General features: G+C 38.4%; 2 protein-coding genes and 1 pseudogene across 4 annotated transcripts in view; 1 reads left to right on the forward strand and 2 right to left on the reverse strand.

The window, feature by feature from the left end:
- Positions 1-744: 744 nt before the first annotated feature.
- On the forward strand, positions 745-9,888 carry LOC143847577 (DEAD-box ATP-dependent RNA helicase 31-like). The gene is made up of 10 exons (XM_077356496.1): positions 745-1,284; positions 2,559-2,665; positions 4,932-4,987; positions 5,113-5,337; positions 5,438-5,644; positions 5,725-5,811; positions 5,900-5,995; positions 6,095-6,310; positions 7,337-7,519; positions 9,261-9,888. The coding sequence occupies exons 1-10, from the start codon at positions 764-766 to the stop codon at positions 9,486-9,488; spliced, it is 1,926 nt and encodes a 641-aa protein (XP_077212611.1). The 5' UTR covers positions 745-763; the 3' UTR covers positions 9,489-9,888.
- Positions 9,889-15,263: 5,375 nt separating this feature from the next.
- LOC143845671 (6-phosphogluconate dehydrogenase, decarboxylating 1, chloroplastic-like) lies at positions 15,264-21,812 on the reverse strand (annotated as a pseudogene). The gene is made up of 2 exons (XR_013234487.1): positions 20,494-21,812; positions 15,264-15,510 (listed from the first exon to the last, which is right to left on the reverse strand). The product of XR_013234487.1 is annotated as a 6-phosphogluconate dehydrogenase, decarboxylating 1, chloroplastic-like (transcript).
- Positions 21,813-23,509: 1,697 nt separating this feature from the next.
- FTSH11 (FTSH protease 11) overlaps positions 23,510-24,035 on the reverse strand; it is a 39,519-nt gene continuing 38,993 nt past the window's right edge. For both annotated transcript variants that reach the window (XM_077356500.1, XM_077356499.1), the window contains exon 18: positions 23,510-23,936. The gene's annotated coding sequence lies outside the window, so the exon portion shown is untranslated. The remainder of the gene's footprint in view (positions 23,937-24,035) is intronic.

The raw sequence follows: 24,035 nt of genomic DNA on the forward strand, positions 1-24,035 counted from the left end.
ACAGCAAGAGAGTAGGAGATTCATCCCATTTTCCCAGCTTTTGGAAATCTCATAATGAGGGAGAGATTTCTAAAACCTGAATTTCTTACTTAAAATCTAAGAAACACTGTCAAAACAACATACAAGAGCTTGATCATGAACCCTATTTTACACCGTTTTCAAACTAAACCTAGACTCTAAAATCTAAGTATCAAAACAATACGCGGATTTTGGAATATTGGATTTCCACAAAATTGTACGTGGGAGACGAGAGAAGAAAGAGACCAACCGTCGTTCGTTTTCTGATTTCTCGCCTTTCTTGCCGATAGAAAGAGAGCAGAAGATCGTCCCATTTTTCCAGGTTTTAGAAATCTCAGGATGGGAGAGATTCTAAACCTTGTATTTCTTACTTAAAATCTAAGAAACACTGTCAAGACAATATACGACCAAGGTTTTAAATTTCAATTTCGGAGGTAATTTCGGTCCTATCCGAAACTGAAATTTTACGCGAAATCCTGAAATTTTGGTATTATATGTGAAGGGTTAAAAAATTAATATTTTATCTTAAATTTCACGGAAATTTACGTAATTCGACCGAAATTTGGTACGTTTCCGGAATTTCGGTTTCCACCCTGATTATGAACCCTTTTTTTCACACTGTTTTCAACCTAAAACCTAGTTTCTAAAATCTGAGTATCCAAACGGCCACGTTTGGTTGCACAAAAGCTCGGACGGCTGCCGAGCTAGGTTTTTTTTTTTTTTTTTTTTCCTTCCTGAATCTAGTATGGCAGGGCAGCTTCTACCCCTTCGACTACTAAACTCGTCCGTCCCAGCCAGAAATTTCTCCCACACAAAACTTGGCCCCGCATTCCATTCCTCTCGTGGAATTTCAATTTTCATCACACTCTTCCCCTTAAAGCTGAAATACGTAAACCTTTGCGCGAAATCGCAATATCTGATCCCGTGTAAAGAGGATTATTATGGAATGCATAGGTTTTCAACTCGTCCGTTACAGTCTAGAAATGGCCGTAATCCGGAGCTCAGTAATTGGATTGGTGATATGAAGACGGATTCCATTGAGAGAGGTGGAAACGAGGGTTTTTCATTTTCTAATAAGAGACGGAATAAGAATGGTTCTGATGATTATGAAGATGGAATTCTTAGCAGTGAAGAGAGTGAGGAAGGTAGTGATATGGATGTGTTTATGAGTGCAAGTTCATTGCATTCATTAGCTAAAGAAGACATTCAACAATCAGCGCCTACAACTTCGACTGGAACAACTGATTCATACCTAAGTCGGACTAGGTGCGTTTCTACATTTAGCCATTGAGGTTTAGGGTTTCACTGTAGAGACTAGAATTTCAAACCTGACTGAATTTTACAGTCTGAATTTGATTACTTTTCTGTCTTCTACAGACAATCCACATAAACAAATGAACATTTAGCCATTGAAATCTAACATTTTCTTTTAGAAATCAAAAATTTAAAATCTGACTGAATTTTAGGCACTGTTCGTTTTAGATTGTGACAACTGATTGTGAGCTCGAAACCCGATTATTGGACTCAGAGTTATATGTAAATTTGAGTCCATTATTAGGTTTGAGGCTCACAATCGGCGGTCACAATCTAAAACAAACAGGGCCTTTTTGTCTGATTTAGTTTCTTTTGATTTTGTTTGGGTCGGTTGATAAAGTTGCCAAATGCCAAGTTAATGTTTCAACAAAAATAAAATAAAATAAAACTTGCCAAGTTTCCTTTAGAACCAGTCTACTTTGATGTTTGGGGTGCCAGACTTGTGTTGATTTGTTCTGGTAAGAGTTGGTACATTTTATTTGTGGAAGATTACAATAGAGTGGAGTGAATACTCTTTTGGAAGCATACATATGAGGTTCTATAATTGCTTTAGATGAATCAAAATAGTTGTTGAAAATCATTCCAAGAAAAAAGGTTTGACAGTTTTGCAGTGTAGATAAATAAGTTCACTAAAATGTTGGGTCTTTTGCTTGAAAGTGGAATATTTTTTCAAATTCAAGTTCCTATACTTCTGCTCAAATAGATGACGAGAAGTCACTGCTGGTATTATTTACCAGCAGTGCTCCTTATAGCCACCAGATGCAGCCTTTTTAGTGGTGGTCTACGTAAGCAAATATTTTCCCCTCTTTCGTACTTGGAGCTTGGAGACTTGTCCATGTAAGGTGTTTAAAGAAGTACTTTGCCCCCTGAATGTGATCAATATTTTCGTATGATTCATCCATAATTGTTTTCTCATTAATCACTAGGGTAAGATAGACAAATTAATGTAATTCTGATATGTTTCTCTTGTGGCATTTATTTGCACGAAGCATGTGAAGCGGATGCTAAAAGTAGGACAATACACAAGCAAAATCTTGACCAATCTGGCTGAGCACTGTCAAGATTCTAACCTCATTCCTTATTCTTGTAAGCTCTTAAAAAAAGGAATATAGGATTATTTTTTACAAGTGTTCAATAAATTATTGATTTCCTACACTCAGGTTTTCCCATCTGGCCTTTCTCTATAATTGTGCTTGAACCTTGCTAATTGCATGGATTCCTTGCAGGTTCGATCAATGTTCCATATCTCCCCTGTCATTAAAGGGAATTAAAGCAGCTGGATATGAGAGGATGACTTTGGTGCAGGAGGCAACTCTACCTGTCATACTTGAAGGTTGGTTGCTTTAAAACATACTTCATAACCTTATAATGAATTGGTGAAAATTCCACTAAGAAAGAAAGCTAGTTATTCCTCACAAGTATTAGGAATTCGTAGATGGATCAAAGTGCCAAAACCTTGGAACATGTGTCTTAATAGAACTTTTATACTACTCAAATCATTATGATAATCTAGTAAAAATTCTTGGATTTGTGTTCTAGTTATCAGTTAACAAGAGCTAATGTGTCTGTAGATAATGGCGAAAATTCCACTTGGAAAGAAGCTAGTCATTACTCATCAGTACAAGATTTCATAGATGGATCAAAGTGCTTATGGTGAACCAGAACTGATTGTAGTTTTAACACCATATTTGGTAGATAGCATTGCATTCTGAACAAGAACAAATTTTGTTGCTTAGGTATGGGTGCCAGCATTGGTAAAGCCACACAAATGGTTACAACTATCTCCATAAATTCCACATGTTCTTAGAAATTGAAAGAAATATACATGTAAAACTAAAATGCAGTGGAAATCACGGGGCACGAATTAAATAAACTACAAAAATGAATGATACATTTATTGGGTTCGAGTCTTTGGAAAAAATCCTCATCTTAATGATCAGTTCTTCTAAAACAAAGACAATGATAACCCTGCAATCAATGACATTTTAAGAGGGTTTGCTATCGAGCATGTACAGACACACCCATCATGCGCCTCAATATGCCTTAGGGGTTTAAGCTGTGTGCCTTAGGGCATATGCCTTTCAAGAGTATTCCCGACAAAACACTTATGGTAAATTATTTCAACAAACACTTCCAAATCTATTTCATGAAAATCTAAGAAAAAAATAGGTTTGGCTTTCTTAACTAGTTTTGGTTGGGAATGCGTAATGCATTGCTTATTAGTTTATCATATATTCTCCCTCTTATTCTTTCCAAATGGTGAAGCTTTATTAATGAGAAAAATCAAAGGATACCCCTTTAACAAGGTGGTTAAGGGCCAGATTAAAAAAGGCAAAAGAAAATACAAGGACCCTCAAAGTGGGAAGAGTTAGGATTTTCTTCATGACTAGCATATGTCTCGGCAATCCTAATTTTCCAAGGAACCCAGATACCAATGAATCTCTTGGCAGTCTTCTGCATATTAGGTCATGTATGCACAGATCAAAACTACCACGAATCGGTTATACCATATACGGTAACTAAACATCCTCAAGCCAAAGGGTATATTTGTAGACACCAATCACATTGTCACCATGCGGTAACTCAATCCCAACTAAGTAAACATTAGAGGATGCCTAACACAACGGGTAGAGAGGTCATTCATCATTGGACAAGTCCTCCATTTATTAGTAGGGTGGATTTCATGATCACAATGCTCTCAGAGTCTAGTGCACCATTAACAAAGGACTTCTATCAGGCCACCTCCTTGAGGCAAGCTAGGACTCTCTCAAAATGGGTAGTGTTGCATATGCATAAGTTGGTATAATTAATTGGAACGATCATTTGTAAAACTATTTTGAAGGGAAACCTACATGCAATGGAGACGGCTGGCTGACTAGGCTACTGAAGGAATTTTGCAGTGGCATGTTATAGCTATTGTGACATGCTGTATGCATTTCATAGGAAATTAAAGTGTTATGGTGGTGCACAACCTGTAAACATATGTATTCAGTTGACTTGCTGTGACTTCTGCTCCTCTCTCGATAAAGAAAAATGACTGAGCTTTGCTTTTGTGTGACCACAATTTCTTGTCCTTCTGTAATTTCTTAGCTATTAAATATCTATTTTTTTAAAGCTTTATCTCTATTTTAACTCTTAAAAATTTAGTCATAAAAGCTCGAATTTTTCGCATGAGTAATATTCATGCATATCACGTGTTATTTTCCTCTTTAATTAAAAGTTTTAATGTTTTCTAATCAAATTTTTAATCCTTATTTGGGTGGGCTGTGCTTTGATTGCTTGAGGAATCCAAATCTGTGGGCAAGTGTAAGCGCATTTCTACAATAGAGATGACTGAACCAATTGGTGTCTGAGATCTATATTTCAGAGTAGAGGGTTAGTAGGAAAACGGGATCCCGTGTTGGAAAAAAGCACGAGGTCCTTTATCGTGACACGTGCTCAAACAAAAAAAAAGGTTGCGTATCCCCACAGATACCAAAAAATCGTGAAAACTGCCAAATCCAAGGGTCCTATTCACCCTTTCTTTATTTTCTATACGGGATTCCATTTGGGAAGTGTTTTCCTTCAGAGTAATGGCAGTGTTGTTTGTGATATTGTAGGCAAGGATGTACTGGCCAAGGCAAGGACCGGCACTGGAAAGACTGTAGCATTTTTGGTACAAGCCTTCACCTCCTAACTCCGTATGTTGGTCGCAAAAGCTTTGCAATTTTTTTCGTGTATATCTGAATCGTCAAGGATTTTCTCCTCAACTAATATCAATTTTTCTTTTCTCAATTTCAGCTTCCTGCAATTGAGGCCATTGTAAAATTGCCTCCTCCTGATCGTGATCAAAAGAGACCCCCAATAAATGTGCTTATTATATGCCCAACTCGAGAGCTTGCAACTCAAGCTGCTACAGAGGCTAATGCACTGTTGAAGTATCATCCATCTATTGGTGTCCAAGTTGTAATAGGAGGCACAAGATTACCCCTGGAACAGAAACGCATGCAAGCATACCCTTGCCAGGTCATTTTTTTCCTTATTCTGTTAATACAAGTGTGATCAAGTCTCTTCTCAATAGTATTTTTACTGCATTATACTAATTTCCATCAATTTTAATCCTTAGATTCTTGTAGCTACACCTGGAAGGCTTAAAGATCATATTGAGAATACACCAGGATTTGCAACTCGTCTCAAGGGTGTAAGAGTGCTTGTTCTTGATGAAGCTGACCATTTATTGGATATGGGATTTCGAAGAGATATTGAAAAGCTCATTGCTGCTGTTCCCAAACAGCGACAGACACTTCTATTTTCTGCTACAGTTCCAGAAGAGGTATTTTTATTTTTATTTTTCGTTTCACATTTTGTAAAATACATCTTTTCTTACAAATCAATAAGCCAGTTGATATGCAGGTCCGTCAAATTTGTTACATTGCTTTGAAAAGAGACCATAAATTTATCAATACAGTTGAAGAGGGTAGTGAGGAGACGCACTCACAGGTATTTATAGTAACCATTTATGTGGGTGAAAAGATATGTTGCAGATCCTTGCTGTACTCTAAAAACTTCAATGTGGGTTGTGATTCAGGTTACACAGATGCATTTAGTTGCTCCGCTAGACAAGCATTTTTCAATACTATATGGAATTCTGACAGAGCATATTTCAGAGGATGTTGACTATAAGGTACTGATCATTATTTGGCTATCGTTATTGTAATCTATTTTGCTCTTCCTTCCAGGCTTATTTAATTTTTCAACTTTGTCTGTTTTGAGACAATTGAAGGTTCTTGTATTTTGTACGACTGCAATGGTCACAAGACTTGTTGCCAACCTTCTTTCCGAGTTGAAACTGAATGTGAGGGAGATCCACTCTAGAAAGCCACAGAGTTACAGAACCAGAGTTTCTGATGAGTTCCGAAAGTCTAAAGGTCTTATTCTTTTGACTTCTGATGTTTCTGCACGTGGAGTTGATTATCCAGATGTCACACTCGTCATACAGGTTATTTGGTGCATTTTTTTTGGCTTTAGATATCAAATAACTTATCTTTTATCAGTACCATTACGTGATATGACTGCATAGGCTATTTAACTTTTGTGCTAGTACCTGATACTAGAGTTGATTAATATCACTATTCTTTTTTGAAATCACGATAAGGTCATGACATTTCGATAAAACGGAAAGAATGTGGTATTATCACAATCTTTTGAAAAATCCATTGACATTTATCATTTTTCTATTGTGATTTTCTGCAATAATTGGCAATATTATCGCTTAAATAAAAGGTAAAAAATAAGAAAAAGGGTTGATTTAACATTGTCTTCTCTACATCAAGTCATCTTTGAGGCCTCACCATTACTGTGTAAGGAGGTATGGGTCGCAGAACCTCACCATCACTGTGTAAGGGTATGTAACTTTGAAGTATTATAACATTTCCGTAAGTGTATTATTTAGATTGATATCTAAAGCTCGATAATCACTAAAGGTTCGGCTCGAAAGACCCTTCTCAGGGAAGGAAAGTCAAAGAAGCCATTTTTTCCTTGAAAAGTGATAGAGCTGGATGGTTTCGAGCTGAAGATGAAAATGATCTATTTTTTGCTGTGGTACCAAAATCATTTATACGCTGCATTTGTTTGTGCTTCTGGTCTCATAAATTGGATAGGTTGATACTTACAAGGAAACAACAGTACCAACAAATATCAGCTATTGTTTTACATAAACCACTAGCTATTTGTTAGAGGGGATATCTTATCTAAACACTTCAAATCCAGAAATCACATTCTTTGCGAGCTTCTAGAGCTTCATTTCATTTATAATGTTTTCTTGCCATAACTAAGATAGAGTGGAATCATTTTAATGCTTTTGAAATCACGAACCATGCAACTGTGATTTATTAATTCCTTCTGTTGTACTCTTCTTACCTAAGCTACAATATTTGTAAGAATCTCTGCCGAGATTCGTAACATGATGCATTTTCTTTGCTAAGATGGGATTTAATCTTCACTTTCACTGTTATTGAGATTGCAGGTGGGTGTGCCGGCTGATAGAGAACAATATATTCATCGACTTGGTAGAACCGGTCGGAAAGGTAAAGAAGGGAACGGCATATTGTTGCTGGCACCTTGGGAGGACTTTTTCTTAGCTATTGTCAAGGATTTGCCAATAACAAAGGCTCCATTACCTCCAATTGATCTAGACACCAGAAAGAAAGTGAGTATTTTAATATAGTTCTCATTTTTCTTATTTGTGATTACTGCATTGGAGTTTCATTTGTTCAATACGCAATCCGATATGTAACTTTCAAAATGAATGTCCATAAGCCGTAAGGTTTACTTTAGAACTGCTACCCCTTGTAATAATGTTAAAATTACATTATGGGAATGCTTTATCTACCTCAAAAGTTGCCTACTACACCCCCTGTTAGGGCTGTTCATTCGGTTATAACCGAACCGAATGAACCGAATTCTTGTAACCGAATTTTTTTCGGTTAGCCCATTTTCATAACCGAAACCGAAACCGAATTGAGGGAGGACCAAAACTAACCGAAACCGAATTTTGATTTCGGTTTTTCGGTTAATTCGGTTATAACCGAATTGTGAACAACCACCACAATTGTGGGTCGAATCAAACCTCCCTAAAAACGTCACAATAAGCCCTAATGTTATCTACTAATGCACACAACCAAAACCTAGAAAACCGAAGCAAAACACAAACTCGATAGCAAGCAAAAAATGAAATAAGAAAAAACCTAGATGAATCAAGAGAAAGATGAAAGAAATAAAAAAAAGGAAGAACGAAATGTTATCTACCGTGCGGCGGTCATCGAGGTGGATGGCGGTTGGAGAGGGACGAGAGGCGGCGAGCCGGAGCTGTTAGAGGCAGCGAGGGCAGTGTTAGAAGCACCAGCGGCGAGGCGGCGAGGCGAGAGAAACCCTAGCAAAGAGCCAAAGACAAGAAAGGAGAGGAGAGAAATAAAAAAGAAAAAGAAAACCTAAGTTTTTAACATTAAGTCTTTTTTGATTTGGTAATTCATAGGCATCGTTTTACTCGGGCCAGCCTCCTCTACGGTAAAATAGTTATAAATACACTATATGAGTAGAGGGGTTGTACTAAGTGAAAAACAGGGGGGCGAATATAACAACAGAGTTCCACAGCAATTAAGGAGCACATGGCCGTGGCAGGAGTAGTCTCAGTACATGTGGAATTTAACGACCGAGATCGTTTGCCTCGAGATTTCCACTCCCTTTCTGAACTAAAACATAATGCATTTTGAGTTCCGTCCGACACAACTGATAATCCCGAGATCAATATAAAGGCCCTCTCTCTCTCTCTCTCTCTCTCTCTCTCTCTCTCTCACACACACACACACACACACAGATTCTGTTTTGATATTATCTTTTTGTTTAATAAGACAACAGATGGATAAGATATTTTATTTGCATAGTTTTCCTGTTTCTAGTTATGCAGGGTTTGACCAGATCACGTGGGATGTTGCAAAACTGATATTTCGGTTTTATCGGTTACACCGATTTTTTAATCTTAAAAACCGAAACCAAAACCGAACACCGAAATTTTTGTGATGCTGAAACCGAAACCGAACCGAATGGTTTCGTAACCGAACCGAATTAGCCGAAACGGTTCGGTTCGGTTCGGTTATTTGGTTTCAACCGATTAATGAGCACCCCTACCCCCTGTAGTTGTTGTTTCTATCAAACGATAAGCTGGATGTGTAGCGAATGCCCAACCAGTAACTTATTTCCAAATTTCTTAAGACCAAATTTTTAAAGAGAATGAAAAGTTGAGCGTACAGCCTAAATCTCTCTTTCTCATCAAATCGCAGAACTGATAAGACGGCCACTGGTATATATTCTAATATTATTAAAAGGTTATTTATCTACCTCACTCTCAGTAAGCATAACATAATAATCAATTATTTTGTTGGTCCAACCAGGTAGAACGAGCACTATCCCATGTAGAGATGAAGAACAAAGAAGCAGCTTATCAAGCATGGCTTGGCTACTACAATTCGAATAAAAGTGTCGGCCGAGATAAGTACAAGCTCGTGGAGCTAGCAAATGAATTCAGCAGAAGCATGGGGCTCGACAACCCCCCATCCATACCTAAAGTTGTCCTCTGCAAGATGGGCCTCAAGAGCGTCCCAGGTTTGCGCACTAAATAGAGCTGGTGAAACTTGAATAGTGATATCTAGGCCCTGTTTGTTTTGGATTTTCATATCCAATAATCAGTTTTGAACTCACAATCGGTTCTCAAAATCCGAAAAAAACGGGGCCTTATCGATGCTGCTTGCAGATTTTAAGGGGCGATGTTGACGTAATTGGTTACCACATAAGAGGAATAAAAAATAGGAATGGTCTCATGGATGATTTTGTGCATTTTACTTCGTATTTTACAAGGAAATAGTTGGCACTGCAGCTTTTTTTTAGTGCCTTGGCATTCAAAAGACCAAAAATACAGAAGGGAATACAGAGATTTCCATATGGGACTCTGCCTTCTGGTAGTATCTTGTAATGTGTAAATGGAATTATTTTCTCTAATCTAAATCTGATTTTTAAATTAAACATGTTCACGACAACTATGGCTGTCACTTTTGTTCAATGAAAAATCCAGAGTAAAAGTGACGTCTTCATTTTGCTTGTTCTTTGACAAAACACCTGATATGATTAGAAGCATAGAACCCTTTAAAACCACCTTCTTGCTTATGGGTCACAGATATTGTAAGCTCTGTCACAAATATCTCCGATAATTTGATATTTTCAAAATATCACGTTTTTTTCTTGCGAGATTTTGATAAAATGGCAGAATCCTGAAATAATCCCATGATTTAAAAAATATAGCGATATTTCATTTTTATCATAAAATATCGTGATATTATCTCAATTTTTTTTCAATATTTTTATCTTAAATTTATATATTTAATTATTTTAAATAATTTTGTTCTTTCATTTTTCTCGATATACTAAAAAAAATAAAATAATATATCCCGAGATGGGAAATGATAAATGCGCCTCTTTTCACAACTTGGGACACCCAGCACCACCAGTATCAATGACCGCAGAGGGGCTGATGTACTTAACGTCAGAAGGATTCAACAGATTTGATTGCCACGTACCCTGCCGTGTCCCATGTGATGAAAAGGCGCGCATTTGTCGTTTCCCCCGAGATTTACCCATGCCGAGAAATTCCCGAGAACTATGTTTGTGACATAGATTGTAGGGAAAACCGAAAAGTATCTTAATGGCTATGAATTTTTCGTCTCTTTATTTAGAAAAATGGTAGACATTTGATTTTGGTTAGCCTTTAATCTTGCGGATGAATGTCAATTCAGGATGATACCCACGATTGTGGGTTATCTAGTGCCCCCCCCCCCCCCCCCCCCCCCGCCTTCTGTTCTTTCTTTTTTCTGCATTTGTTTGCTTTGGGTTTCCTTAAAAATGATGATGGAATTTCCTGTCTCAGTAGGCTCAAGAACCACATCTCTTCTACAGATCTCTAAAGCCTATCCATGTATTGAAACAAGGCCTAAGAAAAACAAAAGGTGTCTTTTCTGTCTGAATTTCCTTTGGTTTTGGCCATGTTTTGCTTCAATGGTTGTAAACATCTCTGCCGGAATTTCTGTTTATACGGTTTTGATTAATGTGATGTATCTGATGCTTCTCGCTGCAGAGATGAGGTTTTCCTCCTCTTGTTTCGGTACCATGCAACCTCTTATCATTTTAGAACCTCTCCATTGACAGTAACAAAATTTCCTGTGAGTGGAAAAGCCAATGTCTTCCTTCACTCACCTAATATTTTGACAAGCGATGATATTGAGAATCGATTTGAGTCCAAAACTGATTATTCCCATCATCTCATCTGTGTCAATCACTTGGCTCTCTTTTGTTTTGGATTTTGAGAACTGATTGAGTCCAAAACTGATCATTGGACACAAGTCTGCATTTGGGCCCTGTTTGTTTTGGATTTTGAGAACCCATTGTGAACCCAACACTGATTATTGACTCGAAAACACGAATTTGAGTCCAATAAACAGTCTTTGGACTTCGGAAAACACTTTCAAAACGGGATTCCGTTTGGAGAATAAAAATGTATTTATTGCTTTTATGGGGATTTGAACCGATGAATGATGCCCGTCACAAAACGGATTCCCGTTTTCTTAGCAGTGCTCTTGGACTTTCAACTGTTTTAGATAGTCCCAATTAATTTGGGCACACATGTAATATCTTCACTCAGACGTGGCAGGTTATCAGACCGTTGATCTTGTCTGGTACGCATAATCCAGTTGCCAAGCTCATTCCTGTTGCTCCATGATTCTACAGTCATACGCATTGTTCTGTGTCCTTTTTTGGGGTTGTTCAACACTGAAATAGAAATCCTTTGGATAAATCGTTCAAACGTTAGCCATTTTGTTGGGAAAAGTCTATCTTGAATTTTCTCCGTCGTCGTAAACAACCAGCAATAATGGTCATGTTTGGCAATCACGAAAAAATATTCCATGAAATATTTGTGGAGCGAGCTGTGAGAAATGGCGAGAGAGGGCGACCTGAGAGGGTAGGTCATGGACTCATGGGTGTGACGGGAGCATGAATAACCCCTAACTTTAAGGAGCATATTTATTTTCAGAGGAATGATAGATGCAAGGGCAAGGGCCAAAGAAGAGCCCCTGAATAGATCCACTTCATTTTTAAGGTCGGTTGGGAAACTAAATTCGGTTGCACTTAATGACGTGGATATATTCAAGGGTCCTTCTTTAGCCCTTGCATCTATCATTCCTCTTATTTTAAACATTTTGTAGAGATCTCTCTTGCTCTCTCCCTGTGGTCCTACCCTCTCAATCCTCTTCCTCAGCCTACCACTCACAATTGGGCTCACTAATATTCCATGGAATACTTTTTGCTTAAAAAGGAAGACTGATCAATCACGTTGCAAAGTGATTTGGGTTTGTAACAAAAAAAATGTATGAAGAAGTGACTCAGTATTGAAATTCTTCTAGGCAACAAGCTGGTGAAACTAGCCATCATCCAAGAAATCAAGAAATCAGGTGTTGAGCTCAAGTAGAAACACCAGCACAAGCTCGACAAGCTGTTCAAAGGGTCACACGTGAAGGGGAGTGTTATAGTATAAAAGATTAAATAGCCTTCTCCAACTGCTTAAGCTTTTGGAGTTATTAGTTGTTTGATGTTTCACAATCAGCAATTTTTGGGTTGCTGAATGTAAACACAGTCCTTTTTAATTTATCTTAGTTTTACAATTTGATGTAATGTAACCTCTTCGTCTAGAATTAATTGCGAAGAAATGGGTTTATATGTATTTTCTTTTTCTTTGTTGCCATTCCCGGTTGAGAGGCTATTGCTTGCAACAATCTACTTCTGGATCTTCAGCTCAAATGGAAGACCACACGGGAAACATGGCCTAACCTATGTTTCTCAAGAGTATGGTGGTTCGAATCCACAAAGATCCTTAGTCACTTTCCTTGAGTTGGAATTAAAATGCATTGTCTGATGTTACAAAATGGGATTTTCAGTTTCTCTCTCACTCATTAGAGGTAACGGTTGTTGCAATGTTAGTGATGAAGTTGGGAATCCAGCAATATACTGGGCGTGCTATGTGTATGAGTGATATTACAGTCTGTGTAATGGCAATTTAAATTGCACAGTCATTGTAATTTCTATTGGAAATTTGGAAATGCGTGGCATTCCCATCTTGAACTTGCTAATGAGCACAAGGAACAACTTCAAAGTCTGGCTCTTCAAGAAACTGATGCATGTTTGGTCACTCCCAGCCTTGGAACATTTGCACCTTTGAAAGAGCAGTTCCATGAAGTTTTTTTTTGTAGCCTTGAAATGCCTAGTATCTGTTGCTTATATATGCATACCAATATGGAGTTGAATCGACAGTACCCAACAGATTGTGGATATTCATGTTGCTTGAATATTGTTGCAAGCATCATCCCAGTTCAAAGGATTTAAAACCCTTAAGAAAACTTCATTGACGATCAAGTCTCCTCTGTAGAAGAGGTTGAATTCATAAAGTCCAATTTGTTCAAGTTATGAAGCCTCAAAGAGAAGAAATTTGATTGGTTTTATTTTTTATTGTTCAAAAGCTGATGGTTACTGTCATCATATTCGAAATTCTTTCAATATACCTCTAAACTGATCAACATTATGATGCTATATCTCTTGCATGGGAAGGGGTCAAATGTGGATGCAAAGGATTCGATCAATTAGGTAATTTGTGGCATAAAAGAAATGATGCCAATAATCTCTAAATTCTGAACTTTATGTCAGTTTATGAAGCTTCAAAGTAGAGCCTCTGCTTACTCACTCGTAAAACATCCAAAATCCCTTTTCAGAAGGGAGGCTTAACTCTTAACTAGCACTTGGACAATTACAAGCAATATGGCAGAATGATACAACCACTGCTATCTCTCACTGGAATCCATCACTTCTATCTCTCACTGGAATCACTCGGGCGGTTGTTTATTGTACTGAAGTGTACTTGTAATCAAAGACAATTCATCTCCTGAGCAGACTTAGGCCGTCGTTTCAGATTGTGGCAACCTATTGTGAGACTCCATCCAATTATTGGCTCAAAGTTAACATAATTTTGAGCCAATAATCGGTTGGGGGCTCAAATCGGCTGCCACAATCTGAAATGAACAGGCCATTGCTGTCCACTTAAATTGAAACTGAAGGTCAGCTTTCTACAGCTTTCTACAGCTTCTCTGCTAGTTTGGTGTAACCATGGGTTGCCAACTTGCCATGTATATTGGAATAATAGTCGGGCTGAACATGTCTGAAAGTATCTCTGAAACGGATTTTTATAGGAGTTTGGAATATTTAAGTAAAACTCTAATTGGAAGTCTTGTGTTTTGTGAGTGCTGGGTCTTTCTTTAATAAACAATCGCACAATTGCCTTCCGTGGACCAACTAGAATAAAGTTCATAAAATGGATTTGGAGACTCCTCATATCATGGTTTTGCCATTAGAACCTGCAACATGATAGGCTTGATAGCTTGCTTATGGTTCAGTTTAATTGGTAGTTTGTTTGCCCTCTAGGAACAACCGAATTGAGTTGAATAGTGAAGTTCCAGCCTCATTTGGAACAACTTTTAGCGATTGAAGAACCCAAAGTAATGAACCATATATGGAAGAATTCTGCCATGGTGGCCCTGGAAAATCATTAAGCAAATGGTGGTTGTCAGATACTGCTGTCTTTCTCTTTACATTAGAATGTGTGACAAGTACTGATTCAGCTAGAAGAAATCACTTGGACTGAGAGTGGAAATTCAACATAATTTCAGTCCACACCATCCATTTGCTGCTGCAGAACACCTTTGTTTTAGACAGATGTGAATGTTTGAGCAAACCATACCTCGAAATGTCCTCAAATTGAACCAAATCCTACTGCAAGCTACACTCAACTGTTATTGATACTTTCAGGTTCAATTAAAGAAGGCCATTTTTGAGAATGAGTTCTTCTCCGACTAGGCCTTGCTTTAAGCCAATTAAAGTTGAATTCTTGACATCTCGAGTACAGGTTTTCCTTGCACCATCCGAGCATTACTTTCGCAATCTTAACCGCATCACAAGCTCTCATAGGGTCATCTAGTAATGTCAAAATTCAAAACCATCCATGTGGTAGTCACAAACCAATTTTAACAAGACAGTCCTTACTTCAATTGGCAACACCAATTATTCTATGGAACAAGGCAGTCCTTAGTTCAATTCTTAACTAGACCCTTGGCGTCATATTGACACAATCCAAGCTAAACTTTCAAAAAGTATCACAACAAAATACATTTATAACTCTGATAAAGAATTTCCTACTTATTTTCACCATATTAAATGTCAAAAAAACTCCCACTTCCGCAATCACTATATATAGAAAGGTTCAAAACAAAATATTGTTAATTATTAGTAGCAAAAAACACATTATTAATAAGTGATTTACACAATCCATTCCCTAAAGGTCCTAGACATTGTCAAAAACTCTCATGTCTGCAATCATAACATGAAGTAAAGGTTCAAAACAAAATATTGTTAATTATTTAGTAGCACAAAATACATAATTATTAAGTGAATTACACAATCCATTCCCTAAAGGCCCTACGCTAATGGAACGTTGTCAATTCTTTCCCTGTGTGCCATGAACTCTGACCCGGGAGGAACCTCTTCTTTCATTAGCTGCAAAACACAAGAAAGAACATTAATAATTAATGGCCAATTAAGGCAACTACATTATGGTTTTAGAGATGTAGCACATTCAACCCGAGACTTAGTAAAGCAAGTACATTAATAATGGAGCCATTTTCCAACTAAGATATGGAAGTGACACGGGCACCAAATTAAACTTTTCTTGCCTGATTAGATGAAGAACATATAATACAACTAATTTGCTTACACAGAAGTTCCTAAGTTAATTATTTGCGCCAATTCAAACTTGTCGAAAGAAAGAGTAAAAACTGATGCAAACAAATATTCACATATAGGAACAGATCCCATGGGAAAACCAAGCGTATTCCAATTACATCCAATGGTGATCCTCAGACATTAGATGAAAACGAAACAGATTGAAACTTTCCAACTTGTTTGGGAGATTTCTGGTGAGATCTAATAGAGATCTACACAAGGAAGAAGACGAAGATTTTTGAAATTTGGAAGAAGATGAAACAGAAACAAAAAGGATTACCAAATGTGAGCAGTGTAGCCAGCTTCTTCCAGCCGTTTTTTTAAGTGGAAATTGCTTGAAGATACCATCGTCATCCTTCGCGCCCTTCCTTTGATGAATATTGATATGCTTAAAGTTTCCATCTTCATCCTTGATGCAGGAGCATCCCCTTTGTTATTCTCTACATCTGCCCTTACAGCTCATTAGTCTAGGTTCTTTCATTTATCATAGCTTAGTAGTGGTAGTTTCATTTATTTTCATGTCATTTTACATTAGCAGGGGTAGTTTGAGTATTACATTTTCATTAGAGGTACTTTAGACCAAGGTTGCCAAAGCGGGAAGGTCGGAGAATTTTTTTAATAGTTAAATATTTAAAACAATAAAAAAATAAAGTTACTAAAAAATATAAGGAATAATTATATGAACCACATATTTTAAAAACTACTTTTCTATTAAGATCCAACATTTACTTAAAGGAAAATCATTATTAGCTGAAAATACCGATATAATCCCAAGAATTTTAAAAAATGAATAGCAATATTTTCATTTATCATGATAATATCGTGATATTTTTACGATATTTTTTATTTTTTCTTACTTTATATATTTTTATTTTTATTTTCATTTTTTCCAGACATACCTGAAAAAAATTAAAAAATTTAATATAACCCGAGATTTTCCCTTGCCGAGAAATTCCCGAGAACAATATTTGTGACATAACTTACCATGGATTAGTGGTCTTAAATTGAGCAAGGATCATATTCATTTTCGATACAGGTGGAGTACGACGATGGAGAGGACGATGGAGGAAGTTCTCCCAAGAAGGGGAGTTTGATGCAACAGCATCCCCGAGGAAGACGTCATCGCCCTTAATTACTTCTTAGAGTAACATTTTGCTTTATTCCATTGGTTATAGGTGTAGTTTAGGCATTTAACCCTCTCATATCCATTTTAGGCATTTCCCATTAAGTAGGGGTATTTTAGGGATTTGATAAATGTAATAGGCTATAAAAGCCAATTCCCTCTCATTTTTCATTTTAGATCTTGAATTGTATTTTGAACTTTGGGAGACTTTACATTTTGAATTTGAAATTAGAATTTGAATTGGTTTTGATGGTTAGATCTAGATCTAGCAAACTTACCATCAACGATCCTCGACTAACAAGGAGTTCCTTTTTCTTGATTTTGGCATCCCCTAGCCAAAGTTTATCTTCTTTTATTAAATCAAATTCCCAAAGAAGAAGCAATCTAATTCATCACGAAAAGTCAGGCAAACATAAGGAATTGGGGTTGGAAACTCCTTGAATCCTCTATGGTATGATTTTTTATGAGTTGGTGGCTATCTTTTCTTCTCTCAATTACAATTCAGGTATGCAACACATTAGTTTGTAGTGATTCTTCGCTACCGAAAGCTTAATTCCCATAGACACAACAATGGAATCCGATTGGAAGCAAATCTGTGATAATTAATTCAGGACTCATGCCATTGCTGCTAGTAATTACAACATTTATTGAGGAACCTAAATTTTGCTTTAATTCATCACCTAATTTGATGATCGTAGAATGTATTCCACAGGATCAAAATGAAAAATGTGGAATCCTTCCACACTATATGAAAGATCCGAATTACAAGGTCTTTCCTGAGACTTGCTTCTGAAACTTTCTCTACTAACACGGAACTGGTTGCATGTGGACTTTTGGAGTTCAAATACGCTTTTGACACATCAAAGGATTTGTGATTTGGAACTACAATTTAGATACTTGTCAGTGGCTTTATTCAACTATTTGAAGATCATATGGTTCTCGGTATTTTGATAATTTTCAAAAGAACTGAGACCATTTTGGACGGCAATTGGTGCACAATTTGTGGTAATGAATTCTCTGCGTGAAAAGATTTTAGTAATGCCTTTGCATCTCCAACTGAGAGTTTATTTTTATGATGGGATGTGTAGCAGAACTGCTGAACTATGTTTTTTTTAAAGTTGACTTTTATTAATTGAAAAAGAAACCATTACAGCAAAGGGGACAAGATGTCCCACAGTGAAACAGGAAACACTTGATAGCCGTGATTACAACAATCCTAAAGGATTATATTGTTTACCCCAGAAATCCCTGTGCTGGAGGTAAGACAATTGTCAGCGCATCAAGAGTAACACCTTCCTTAGCCAGAATATCCACTACTGCTACATTGGCGAAACGCCTCCTATGTTCAATTTTCGGACAAATTAGCCTAACCAGATGCTGGATTTCCACAATGAGATTTTGGATCCTCCAAGGTTCCTTCGAATTTTCCGTAGCCCATGAAATCGCATTACCGGAGTCACCTTCAACAAGAAACGGTCCTGAATTATTCTCAGAGTACCATTTAAGGCCAAAGAGGAGTGCCCTTACCTCCGCCTCATTGGCATCGCTTATACCGATCGGACCAGAATATGACACTACTGTGTTACCGTTGCAATCTCGTATGATGCCACCTACGCCAGCCCTTCCGGGATTCCCAATTGAGCTTCCATCAAAATTGAGTTTTAGCCACCCCACCGGTGGTGCCATCCACTTAGGAGATATTTTTTCCACTATCTTCTTTTCCTGAATAATATCCTTCCAATTTCGCAGGAACTCTCCAATCCCGTATGCAAGCCCTCTCTTTTCCTCGACAAGCGAGATTAGCTCCATTTTAATTTCAAATGTAATTTGCTTCCGTCTTTTTTCCGCATATCCGAAAATCCTGCTATTTCTTACTTTCCAGATATTCCATGTAATTACATATGGAATTAACTTCCACATAGCTTGTCCGGCATCGCCAAAAGGTCCTCCAGTCCAATTGAGAATCACCCTTCTGATGCTATTCTAGAATACACATGATATACCGAATGATCGTACCACACACATCCAGATTTGAAATGAGAAGGGACAATGGAGTAGTAAATGGCACAATGTTTCCTTTGATTGTTTGCATAATATACACCAACTTGGCATCTGAAATTTCGTTCTCTTCAATCTATCACAGGTGTTTATACTCTTGTGTATTACTGTCCATACAAAGGCAACCATTCTTGGTGGGGCAGAGCTCCTCACTGCTGAACTATGTTAGTATACTTATGATGATATTTTTTTGTTTTGGACTCAAACTGAAAAGGCGTGTTCTAATTTCGGTATATGTGTTCTCTACTCTCGGTTAGCAGCCTAGTGTCATGAACTGCCCAGTTTATCACAAATTCAAGCTTGGGAAGCATGCACAACACCAATTGAGTTGGAACACAATATTTGATTGACCATTAAGGAACTAGTTGTATGCCTCTTGTTGGAACAAGCTTCAGGTCTTATAAGAGACATTCAAGGACCTGATCTGATATCCGATTCATCTTCTTTAAATCTACTTCAAGAGTCTTCATTTTGAGTGTGGAATTGCAATTTAGTTACCAATATATTAGGGAGTATCCGAGAGCCACATTATAGCATAAAGATTGTTCCATTTTTGCCCATCTTAATTGTGAAAATTTCCACCAAATAATGTAAACCTCCTTTCTTTTCGGTGACTTACACCACACTCCTGAAAATTTTTACTGCATCACTCTAACTTCAAGCAAGGGCGGGCATTACTCATTAAGTATTTCGTCCATCGTATTTTCTCCTCGTTCTTCTCCCAAATAATTGAATGTGTGTGAAAAGGAGCGTGCCAATATAAGAAGAGGTGGGGTGGTTTCAATGTTTAAAATCATAATAGTGGTGGCAAAAAACAACAGTTCTGGCTTGTAATAGCATCATTAAGAATAAAAAGTGACCAAAGATTCGGTAGTAGAACATTTTAATAACTTAATAGTCAAGCACCACCAGGCAATAATACAGCTAGTTGTAAGAATGAATACACCACTGTGCATAATATCAACCAAACAGAGATTTCATAAATTTCACGATCAAGAATCAGTCAATAACTTGATAATAAAAGACTGATCATACATTTCAACAACCCAGTAATTAAGAAGAATAACAATTCTAATGAAAAATAAAGATAAATGACAATGAGCGAGAGCAACAGGGGATTTGGATTAATGACTCAAGGATTATTAAAGCAAGCACAAACCTTTCTCAGAAAGTAAGATCAAAAGATACAACAAGGTCTAGATTTTCCATTTCTGGTAGGTAAAATGAAAGAACAACATAACTGAGACAAAATGGACAACTTATATCACAATCAAAACCACAACAATATGTAAAAGTTTGGGAAGCATGTAGCTAAGACATCTGAATTTTTACACCAATTGAAAAACTCAACTTCCATAGCATATTAAATTCCTAATGCCTTAAATATGATAACGATCTCTAGCACTCCCTATGTTTCCAAGGAAACCCAAATTTCCATGTTAAACACAGCTACAGCAGCATTGCATAACAGGAATAATAGAATAGGTTCAGGAAGAATGCTAGTGCAAAAAAGTGATTGAAGAACTGCAATACGATGACATATAAAAAAGTAGAAAAAGAAAATCCATGTCTACAACCTTGCAAGCCTATCGATGTAGGCAAGGCTCGCGTACATCCCTGGCGTACTAATCCCGGCCTTAATCGCCACACTTACGATCCGCCTCCATGCATCCTGCCTCTGCACCAACTCCCTCAAAAACTCTGGATCAAAATCGAGATCTGGCAACTCGTGGTTCCGCTCGTATGCCTTTTTTAATCGGTTTAAGAATAGGGTCCTGATACTGCATCTCCCTTTCCAAACCCTCGCCAATCCACCGAAATTAAGATTCCAACCCTTCTCAATACCCTTCCTCCTTAGGAGATTCATCACTTGCGCATAGCTACCTATCTTGGACGCATGGAGCGCCTGTCTGACATCATCAATCAGCCTCTTCTTATCATCAACTACAAAAGGCTCTCTTGCGCCGATTCCTGCCCGCTCCAAGGCACTCACCACTGCCTCTCTCTCGTCCTTAGACCCACAACTCAAAGACCTAGAATCCAACGCGGCGGCAGCAATAGTTGGGGTGAAAAGAAAGAGCTCCGGCGCAACAGTCCACTTCCCAGTCCCTTTATCAAGAATCTTCTCAATGTCAATCTCCCCGCCATTCCAATCAGCAAAGATATCGACGATCTCTGAATTGGAGAGGCCGCCAAGGTATTTGAGTAAGTAGTAGGCCTCGGAGATGAGCTGCATATCCCCATACTCGATCCCATTATGGACCATCTTCACAAAATGTCCAGAACCCCCCTCCCCGATGTAAGTGATGCAGGGTCCGTCATCTACCTGTTCTGCGACTTTCTAGAGTATGTATTCCACATGGTTATAGGCCTGAAAGGAGCCACCGGGCCGCCAGAAACACCCATGCCGAGGTATAGGAAGCCCCGGTCGGAGGTTTCACGGATCCGGCGCTCTGTGTTTTCGTACCACTAGTTACCGCCGTCGATGATGGAATCGCCAGGATCCATGAATTGGGAGATGGCGGCTATGGTCTGGTCTACGGGGGATCCTTCCTTGACGAGAATGATGACGGAGCGAGGGCGTTGAAGGGAGAGAACAAAGTCTCGGGGGGAGTAGTGACCGGAGACGGGAAGGTTACCTTCTTGTTTAGCGCGATCTAGGGTTTCATCCACTTTCGAGGTCGTTGGATTGTAAACGGAGATTGGGAACCCTTTCTCGGCGATGTTAAGGGCCAGGTTTTGGCCCATCACTGCCAGACCGGCCACGCCGATACGGGAGAGACCCACTTCCATGGAGCTAGGGTTAGGGTTTGAGGGGGAGAAAAAGAAGACGGGGTTTTCGATGCGGGGGGTAGTTTCAATGGTATGAGAAGACTGAGTTTGGATAATTTGATTTGGCACTTAGCAAACTTCGCCAAACTAGCCTTGTGTGTTTGATTTGGCCCTACAGAGATGATTTAGGGTTAGGGTTTCAGTGAGGTGGAGAGATGATTTAGAGTTAGGGTTTGAGGGAGGGAAATGAGCGATTTGGGCTTTTTGAGGAAGTGGTATGAGGCGGGAAAAAAGGATGCCCGAAAAGTACAAAACAGGATTTGCGAGTGTCCATCGCGGAAGGCATTTCGTGGATGGACTGTTGCATCGGATGGCGTCCATTTTAAACCACTACAAATTGTGGGGTTTAGGATCATTCTATGAAGAAAATTTTCTATCTACATGAGAGCCCAACAAATGAATGGCTTGGATCACCCAAATAATATGGGCCCCACTGTATTTTTGAGCTGTACGTGTGCATGCACAAGCCGGATCCAGCCAAGTTATATTGATCATGTTCCCTTCCCAACAGTTTTTGAAACGTGCCAATGGTGGTCCATGTAGATTGGAGATGTCAATCAATGAGCTAGAGTTTATGGGTATGCCCCATTTGATCCAGTATAATTTCAAACCTATTTGCTTTTCCAAATACACGTATGATGAGAGATCGAGATTTGGAGACATGCAGAGAGGAGAGAGCTTAGGTAAGAAAGGTTTTTCGGTTTTATTATTTCATTTTTTGTTCTGATCGGGCGATCCTAGACCTTGATTTTAGTAGGGTTTACTGGTTTGTCCCTTTCGCATGTGACTAGAACTGGGAAACAGGTGGGCCCGGGCCGAGTTTCACCCAACCCGTACGGGTCCAGGTGGTATGGGCCGGGTCACAAATGACCCGGAATCTTACGGGTCACAATGTGGTGAACCCATACCCCACCCATATGGGCCGCGTGGACCCACGGGTCACCCAATTTATATTTATATTTTTATTCTTTTACTGTTTTTATTCCCACACTATAGGATGATCCAAACCGTCCATGTGATGGGCCATAACATAAATAGGTTGTGCCAAAAAAATCATTTCCATATGATGATCCTAGCCTTCTGATCTATGGATAAATTGCAAATTATTATTTATGGAAACCTCTATAGATCGGAGGGCTAGGATCATCCTATGGAAATGATTTTTGGGGAACAACCTATTCACATTGTGTTCCATCACAAAGACGGTTTAGATCATACTATAATGTGGTCCGCACAGTACTTTCTGAATAATACGGGACTATAGGGGCTTTCATCATATAAAATCTTGATCATTTGGATTTTTACGGGCACCCGCGGGTCCACCCAGCCCGTCCCAGTTTTGATGGGACCCGTACGGGCCTGGTCAAATTTCAACGGGGCACCAATTTAGTGATCCAGACCTGTAAATTACGGGCGGGCATTGTGGACATGTGGGTCTGGGTTACTTTTTGACAGGTCTATATGTAAACATGTCCACTGAGGCGCAATGTGATTCCTCATTAAACAGACAACACACTTCTATGTGGTTGGTCATTATTTTACAAATGGTTAAACGGCTCGATCAGTTCATCTCTCAAGATATATGAGTTTCCAAGCAAGGCCAATCATCACAACCGCGGTGCTTAACACCTAGTCAAACACTTGATATATGGTGTCAAAAACCCCACAGCAGCTCAACTAGGAAAGGAGCAAGAACAATTGTACCACAGGCAAGGGGCATGTTTGCAAGGAATGTTGAGAAAGAGAAGTGGAAGCTCCTAATGTTCACAAAGAAACTTGCCATCTTATTAGTATCACAAACCCAATTACAGAGAGGCAGAGAAGTGGCATTTCTCAAAAAAAAACCCAGTATGCATATGTGCCTAGAGAGCAGAATCTTTACAAAATAATATTAAATAATTAAAATGTTCATAAAAATAATTTATTCAAGAATTCTGTTTATAAGAACTGAAAATATCTAAAATTACACAAGCTATAAAAAAAATTGATTGGGGAAAAGGTATGCTTGTTGGAATTATGGCAGCATTAGTTGCAGATTGGATCAAGAGGTTTTGGAAGGAGAAGCAAGAGCAGCATTCTAGATGGAAGATTCCAGCTACTAACCACCATAGACCAGTTATCCAGAGTCCTTGTGATAAATTTAAGTGACAGAGAAGAAATGGGACCCTCTAGGCTCAATCCCCAAGACCTGACCATACATGCACAGCAGTTAAAAGAATCAGATATTCTCAGAAAGCACAGAGATTTCTCTGAATTTCTGAAAGAAACAATATTCTGATCAGTTCCA

This window comes from Tasmannia lanceolata, unplaced genomic scaffold (assembly GCF_043159265.1).
Source record: "Tasmannia lanceolata isolate RefF3 unplaced genomic scaffold, GAP_Taslan_0.1 ptg000015l, whole genome shotgun sequence".
In the NCBI taxonomy this organism is placed as follows: domain Eukaryota; kingdom Viridiplantae; phylum Streptophyta; class Magnoliopsida; order Canellales; family Winteraceae; genus Tasmannia; species Tasmannia lanceolata.